Source organism: Anneissia japonica, unplaced genomic scaffold (assembly GCF_011630105.1).
Source record: "Anneissia japonica isolate Jap-2015-1 unplaced genomic scaffold, ASM1163010v1 scaffold987_len1640505_cov201, whole genome shotgun sequence".
NCBI lineage: Eukaryota > Metazoa > Echinodermata > Crinoidea > Comatulida > Comatulidae > Anneissia > Anneissia japonica.
The window spans coordinates 1,486,730-1,495,486 of record NW_022714175.1 but is presented as its reverse complement, the minus strand read 5'-3'; the positions used below and the strand labels follow the sequence as shown (position 1 = coordinate 1,495,486).

The following is an 8,757-nucleotide window of genomic DNA, read 5'->3' as shown; positions in this document are numbered from 1 at the left end:
GTTGGTTACAATTTTTATTTTGAAGACTGCATGGTCTAGGAAGTGTACATTTTTTTATGGGGCAAGTTTCCAAGGGCGGGTTTTCTAGGGGCGAGTTGACTGCCAAAGAGTGTTGCCAAAGTGCGAGCCAACATGTTATTTGATCACAAGTGCGAGACATCACAAGTGTGAGCCAGCGAACGATGACGTCACGACAATAGATACGATACGTTAACGAGTTGTGCGAGGTATTGGCTGAGATTTGTGGAGTACAATTCAAAAAACAACTATAGATCTAATAATGTATTATTGTGATGTTAAATAGACAATGTTAGCTATCAAGGAGCGACGTTGTTTTTCATTGGAACCTTCGTTCCTTCAAGGCTAGGCCTATAATACCATCCTAGCTAATCTAGGCCTAGAGTAGGATAAGGCTAGCGCGACATGTGGACGTTGGTACGAGTAGGTTAGTCTGCAAACGTTGCCTAAAGTAATTGATTTTACCCGGCAGAACGAAAGAAGGAAACTCCGCTTTTCAGTCGTCTTTAGGCCCTTGTTTTTTGACAAACAATGACCTTTCAGAGGTCAAATTACTGTCAAGAATATGAATTGGCTGCTTCGCAGCAAATATAAACATCATACTGTATATACACAATGTAATATTAATAATAATGGTGATGATGAAAAAAATTACATAAAGTAATAATTATTAAACATATTAATTTTTATTAATAAAAAAACAAACACTATTATAGAGTTAATGCTTTGCATACTACACAGTAAATGTTTGCATAAAAATGATGGTAAACAGAAATAAAGTTATAGAATTAACTCACCCATGGCAGTGCCTTGTCCAGAACAATCATAAAAATTAGAAAAGAAATACCAGTCAGTTAATAATGGTCTATAGTATAAATAAAGTAATCATTTATTTATTTATTATAAAAAAAACACCAAAACAGGCAGCCCACAGGCTGTCAAACATGATTACATTTACGTTGAGTACTCGAAAAGGTCCCTCAGTTGGGACATCGAGAAAAAGGCTTACTTTATATGTTTGAACGCATCCATGACAGATAAGCAGAATCATTAGGGACACATGTATCCAACAGTACCGTAAATAATGTTATAAACAATTTGTTTTTATATTACAACAAACATACTTTCATATGCCATTTTGGTTGATAATTATAAACGATATCCTAGTAATACAATGTTTCATACAAAATCAGTTTAGTGGCTTATAATTATTGGTGCTTGTTATCAATAACATGAAAATAATAACAAGTGGTTGTAACGGGAATTTAAATTGCCTGGCCTGGATGACAGGCGAGCTCCGCTACACTTCAATCAAGGCAACCACAGACAGGCTAGGCCAACCCTCTAAGCCTATTTCAAAAAGAGAACTTACCGTATTTAATATCACATCGCATCATTCTTCCATACGATCCAAAAACCTCTTCGACGTCTCTATATCTAGTTGATTTACCCAAACGTCCAACAAAAAGTTGAGCAGGTCCATCTCTGGACATATTGACAGTCTTTTGCAGAATAATCCAAAATTGCAAAATTGGTTGATTGCTGTACCGTATATTTTTTGTGCACAGCAAGGTGGACAGTGAAAATGAAAACAAAAAAAAATCTACAGCGTTTGAAAGGTCGCCCTCATTAGTTATAAACTTAGTCTCCAACTAGTCGTCTCGCAAACAAAAGTGATATTAATCTGTAAAATCAATCAGGAGAGCTGAGAGCTACCAATGGCAATGATGAAGAGTAGTAAGTCTAGAAGTGTATTATAAAAATGGATTTATAGACCTTCCATCTCTCACAGAAATATCAATATGAATTGATAAAAACGGCCAATACCCATACAAGATGACAGCCATCATTAAGGGACAGATCATAAAGCATTTATCTAAGTAAGTTGTGTTTATGTTTGTTATTCACACACCACTGGTTTTGCTATGGACGGTGTGACAGGTAAATCCTCCCAATCGGCCTAGCTTCTTGGTTGGTGGAATTTCCTTTGGTGCATAATGCATCATCATTGCTGGTTCACTCTGTCCCCTTGGCCTAGTCTAGTTGTGTTGCTTTACTTTTTACATACAGTATAGGCTAGGCCTATAGGCTATACCAGATTCCATATTGAAAATTTTTATCAATTTAGTTAGCGTGGCTTATAGGCCTACGTGAACATCGATAGCCTATTAATTAAGTATTATATTACTATTTAATTAGTAGGCCTAGCCTGTGCCTAAAAATAGATGTTAAAATAACAATCAACTTGGCCGAGTTGACTGTGGCCGAGTTGACTTGTGGCCGAGTTGACCTGCACCCGTTTTTTCGACCCTGAGTCCTTTTGGCACTGCATCATTTTCGATTTTACATCAATACTTTTTTTTTCTGTAAATGAGATCCATTTACAAGTATAATTAGTTTCCCGTATCATTTTTGAGTATTTTTTGGTAGTGCTGATTATGCCGGCGCCGGCAAATAATATGTCAACATCGATAATGTTGGTCTATTTCTCTGATTGGCTATATGTAAATTATGACATCATCAAACCAAGACCGCCTCTAATGAAGGATCGGGAAAAATACATCCAAAACACCATGACTGATGAATGTCTGCAGACTGGTGATTGTTTTTTTGGATGTCAAAACAAAAACAAAGAATTTGAAGAAAACCGAAAAAAGAAAGGCTGAGAAAAAGAAACTGTGTATAAAGACACTGACGAACAGAGAGAGATTTCAGTGCTGACAGTGACAGACAATTGGGCTTAGTGTAGATCGATTAGACCTACTGTACCTTCTTGCCACCCTAGGGCAGGCTAGACAAACTTAGATCCATCCAATCACCACGACCTAAGCTAGTGATGATGAGAGATTCATTCCACTGTAGGGCGGATGTTTGGTGGTGCAGTTTCTTGAAGTCCATCACACAATGATCGTCTTTATACTGGGACTGCTCTGGCCGAGATAAACTGTAGGCCTATATACTTACTGTACAGTACATACTTGCTTGATGTTTTTGGGTCGGTTGGTAAGCTTTTAGCTTATACTGTATGACCCATCCAAAACTTCTTACATGATTCATCAACAATAGACGTTTGTGGTTTCAGTGAATGAAAGTTCTTTAGCCCATAAAATTTAATAAAAATAAAATGATTATAATTGTCACAATGTCTATCAATGTCAATCTTAGTGTTATTAGTGTTTTTTTTTTAAAATGTTATTTTCTATAAGTACGAGAATAAAAATTTACAATTTAGGTTTATGTTACATCATCACTGATACACAGTGTAATTGTAGATAAGCCTTGTATTTTTTGTAGGATTTTGTAAATTCAGATAGTTATACAGTATATTCGAAAAGTTTGAATGCCTTATGTTTTGAATACAGTCAATAATTTTGGGACCCTCTTAATCAGTGGCAGCACTCTGGGGAGAAAAACCACAATTCAAACAGAAAAAAACTATTTTTCTACATATTAATTGTAGACTCTAAAATCTTGTGCAGGGTTCTAACATTGACAGTAACAGCACAATACTGAATTCAAACAAAGAGACCAGGAAACTATAAACAACTGAAACATAATAACTAAATAAAAGAGATATTTCCTACAAATACAATGTTCCTGTATTGAAATAGTCTTGTATAATTTTTTTTTCTTCTGAAAATAAATAAAATGAAGAGTTTTGGCATTATCTAATTTTCTACAGAAGACAGATGTCATTCAGGACTTTTGGCCTAGGTTGCTTTAACATTCAAACCCGGGTGGTTTTCGGCCGAATCGACCCGAGTTGAATCAAATCAGGGCCGAAACAACCTGAATTCTTAGCGAGATACCACGATAACAGTTAATTTTAGCCCCTTTCGTTGTCATGGGATGATTATAGAACTTATAAAAGCGCCTCCATACAGCTGCTAGGTAGTCACGGACCATTCCCATTTAATAATAATAATAATATCACAAATTTATATGACGCAAATTCCAAATAAGATCAAATGCGCAACGCATGTGAAATGCCCCCGGAAAACAAATATGTCTTAAGCTATGACTTAAAGTTGCAAATAGAGTTGGAAGAAGTTATGTAATTTGGAAGTTGGTTCCAACATATGCAGTTCATCACAATGACGATGCATATCATGGAAGGGTTATTCTTCTAACTTTACATAATTGTTACTATTCTTTTGGTACAGTGATATTTTATTTGATTTTTTCTGTATTTTTACATTCAATTTTTTTTTTTCACCTTATAGGTTTGCCAAAAACTTATCAGGGGATCGCATACGCTTGAGTACCCTGAAAGGAGAGGGAAACCTGAGTGACTTGGAGCTAGATGAAGATGCCCTCATGGACTTGCTTGAGCTTCCATCTTGGATGGTCCTTACAAAAGCTGTCTGCAATAAAGTATCTGTCAAGGTATATTACAGATTTAATAATGTCAATAAGTAAAAGGTACTGTCTGTGAATACTATGTTACCAGTGGTGGATTCAAGTGTGGGGAACCACTCTCCTCCCCCTTCCCCCTTCTAATTAAAAAAAATATATAGTCTCTTGTGCCATTTCAGGCCATCTAGTGGTGCCATAATCATTATATTTCTATGGCCTGCTTAGGTTATGCACAAGACTCTTAGATCCGTGAACTGCGATGTTGACACACTAAGATTTCTGGGCTAGCAAAGGTTTTACCAGGGTTTGAATTTTTCCCGACAGCAGTTGCTGTAGAAACGGCCTTCCACTGCTGTGGTAAATCCCTGGATTGACAGCAAGCTTATAATAGCTGTTGAGTTGCAACCCAGGCTCGGCCTAGCAACGGATTTTACCCATTACAGTAAAAGCAATAAAAAAATCTGTTGATTGTTGCTGTAGAAGATGAATAAATTGCTGTAGTATTTAGCCATAGCCCACAACAACTATTTGCTGATGGAGCATTTTGAAGAAATTCAAACACTTTCATACTGATTGCATTGTAAGTTCTCCATGCCTACGTTCATACACAACTCGCCTTCACATTTAACGGTATGAACCCAGTGAGTCGCCTGGGGCCCTACAACCCACCCTCATTCATGCTTTGTACAGTAAATTCAGTGGGTAGTTAGAAGGTCGCTCACTAAATTACTCGCCAGTCTGTGGGCCCGTTCCTGACTTGTTGTTTTCATCCTCAGCCTGGTTGTATTGTTTTTTTAAGTTTTTGCACTAATTGATTATTTGGGCTCTATTAAAGCCAAAGCCCAGCTCTTCCAGCTTCGTAATTATCAGCCCGTAGGTTCCTCCTTGTCCCATCAAAACCTTCTTGTATCTGGGCAGATGTTTTTTCAATTACCCCCGTTATACTACCTTTGAATTATATTCCCGCTAACATTCAACAGGTAATAACATAAGCATGAACGGGCCCCATGTCACACCAACTATATATCACATGACCGGCAGTAAACAAACCTCATAGAATGTGTCTACTGTTGATATTTCATCAGTTGCTCCAGCTCATCTGTGATAAACAGATCAATTGAAATCAACAATTAAAAAGAACCTGCCTAAATTTGGTAATATGCAATTTTGTTCGAGTGTTGACCAAAAAGATAAACTGTACTTGCATGATAAAATATCCTCTTCAATGAATTGCTGGATTGGTTATTACTTGTATGGGTACAGAGTCAAAAAAAGAAATGAAATGTATCAGGCAAATTTACCTACATAATACTTTAAAAGGCACATTTTATCACATGATTTAATACAGATTTTGGTTTGAGAGCAATGTATAGTTTGTGCTGTTTATTGTACAGTATATTAGTGTCGGTAACAGCTTTGGCTCAAATAACTGCCAAAAAGCATTAGATAAAGTAGGTTTGCCTACAGCAGCAGCTGTTTCATTATTAAAATACATTGTGTCATGTGGAAAACAAAACAGTAATACTTTCGATTACTGTACTTGAACAGTTAACTCCTGATAGGCCTACAGTGTACCTATTTTGTATAACCATGGTATAACCTTCTCTTTTTGTATTGTTTTTTTTCTTATTGTCTTATGTTTATTGTGGGTTTCAAGGTTTTTTGTTCTACAGTAACTGTCTTCATGTGGGAAGTTTGCTTCTGTTTAGTTTTGGCAGTGACTATTACTGTACTTGCTGTGGGTTTAGAGGTGTGATGTGTAATTCCGTGTGCTTTCTGCATAGAAAGGCACAATAATTCAATAGAATGGCAGATTAGTGTCTGTCTATAAGATCACCAGGTAGTACTAGTCAACAAATCAGGATGTTGGTGTTTGTTGATAAAACTGAAGTCTTTAGTCAATATGTACATTTTATTATCAAGGGTTCATCTTTCAAAATTGCATGTAATAAGATACAAAAAAGAAAAATACATAAAAAGTATTTTAAAAAAAGAGATAAACACATTGAACATTATAGAGTATAATTTTTTTAAATTATTACAAGACAATTATTGAATTATTATTTATTTAATTAAGCTAAAACATTAAAACATATTATACTGTAGTTCTTGGAGTTACCATCAATGTTCAACATCCAACTGGCCTCTTTAATTGGATCATCAAACTCTACTGTTAAATGTATGCAGTACCAATTTAAGATACAGGTTTAAATTGTATTGGCGATGATTATTAATTTATTACAGCCTAAACCACCACAGGCACTGTAGGCAAAGGGCCATCTGCGGTCCACATGCAACAGGGGTTTAGCCAGAAAAATGAAATAGGTCGTCCAAAATGGAAGCTAGTAGGTGTGGACGTGGCCTGCCCATCGATCCCTCCCAAACATAGAAATAAAAAGAAAATTATGATCTTTAGAGAGCATTTAAAGTGTTAAATGTTGGAATTTTTTCTTCAAAGGAATAGTGTTGAATTAGCTATCACAAAGATATTTTAAGTTATAGACATAGATTACGCGCGGCTACGATTACTCACATAATATTTTTATGCAGATGCATCTTCATCTCTCGCCTTACAGTAGTTTAGTGTAAATTTTACTCTGGTCCTCCGAATCGAGAGATAGGGCTAGACGTACTGTATTTTGTTGACTAATAAAATTTAACTTTTATGAATTAATTATAACAAGAGATTTACGAACACTAACAACATTATGTCGGAGAACCGAATCTCAAGTATTGTATTTGCAGAGCCAGAACGTGCTTGCGTTGTGAGCAAATCAGAAAAGTCCATTTTCCAGTGAGGTATAAATAGTTTTTACACGATGCGTGTTTATGTGAACTTATTTTTGGGTAGGCAATGGTTAAACCTTACATTTTTGGGAATCCCCACCGAATATTGGTATAAAAACAACGTACATTCAATCATAAAGTTTGATTTTTTAAATTTTAAAGTAAATATGATTTAGCTTTAGTTTAATGTAACATTCGATAGGTTGAAGAATATAAAGAATTACTTAAAGGCGGACCAGGCCCAATTAGGCTAGGCCAAACTGAATAGGCCAAGCCGTCAGGGTAAAAGTGCCCGTCCTAAATAATTGTTGGCCGTCCAAAAGACGGCCAGACTGCTTGCTGGCTAAGCCTATGACATGCGATCTGACAGCAACTTAATTGCTGCATCCCTCAAAAATAAATTAAAAACCATGTACTGTATGTGCGTCCCGACTACCATCTTTGTCTAATAAACCGCTTTTTTTTTATTGCCCACGCCAAACATGTAAAATTAACTGAAATTGAAAACTGAGCATAAAGTGGTATAGAGGAGTGTATAAGTTTTTAACAAGCCTATTGAAAATACAAATTTTTTACCACAAGTTTGCAGCCCACAGTGTTAAATTAAAAATGAAGTTTGACTCTCTGACGCATTTTTATGGTAACCCTGGCGAAAGCAAACTTCACGATACAACAGGTTTATGTTCACCAACTTAGAATGTGAAGAGATCATGAGAAACAAGTGAAAACATATTATAGGCCATAGACAAAGCTCTGTCCAGATCAATTTTTTTGACAAAAATTGTTGTATGCCCATATTTAGTCAAATTTGCCTATATATGGTCATGATATGCCTATATATGGTCATGATGTGATACCATCATCACCATATTTAGGCATGTCACATGTTTTTTTCAAATAAAATTTGATACTGTGGCCAGGACTCATACTGTAGGACATGAATAAACTCATTCAACATTTATTTTAACATTGGTAATGTGTACATACTGTACTGTACTGTAAATTCAGAGGAACATCTAGGTAAAAGTATATCTTGAAATGACATTTAATAAAATAATAGTATTTCCTCAAAGAAAAATGTATAAGATTATTTGTTTATTTAGGAATTTATTAAAATAAATCATAAGCCTTTTAAAGAAGTTGTGCTATACTTTAAGGTTATAAGTTTCAGCTGCTTTCAATAATTTGTAAAGAACCTCACTTGCAGTATTTCAAAAATGATCTGTTGAAATATGTATTGTAACAATGCAGTTTAATATTGAAGAAAGCAATTAAACCTACTGTACTGTACCCCGTGACCTACTGTATGTTGGACTTGTCATATTAGTAATATAAATTTCAAACATTAAAATAAAGTACTGTACTTTAATTTGCAGCATTGTAATTTAAAAAGAAAAAAAAAATTATCAAAATGATTTATATTGATAGAGATAAAAAAGTTTGTGAATTTTTATGAGAATTGTCAATTAGTCAACCATTTGTATGAGAATTTCGATCTTCACCAATTAAACAAGTTTTACATCATACCGTATAGTACTGTAGGTATTTTTTAGATATTATTACATTTCTGAAGAAAATTAAAACAAAAGAGAGCCA

General features: G+C 35.1%; 1 protein-coding gene across 1 annotated transcript in view; it reads right to left on the bottom strand.

The window, feature by feature from the left end:
* LOC117108918 (probable splicing factor, arginine/serine-rich 6) overlaps positions 1-1,614 on the bottom strand; it is a 12,776-nt gene extending 11,162 nt beyond the window's left edge. The window contains exons 1-2 of the mRNA XM_033251101.1: positions 1,391-1,614; positions 816-827 (exon numbers count right to left, since the gene is read on the bottom strand). Of these exons, the coding sequence (XP_033106992.1) occupies positions 816-827; positions 1,391-1,511 (133 nt within the window). The 5' untranslated portion in view covers positions 1,512-1,614. The remainder of the gene's footprint in view (positions 1-815; positions 828-1,390) is intronic.
* Between the last annotated feature and the right edge of the window lie 7,143 nt (positions 1,615-8,757).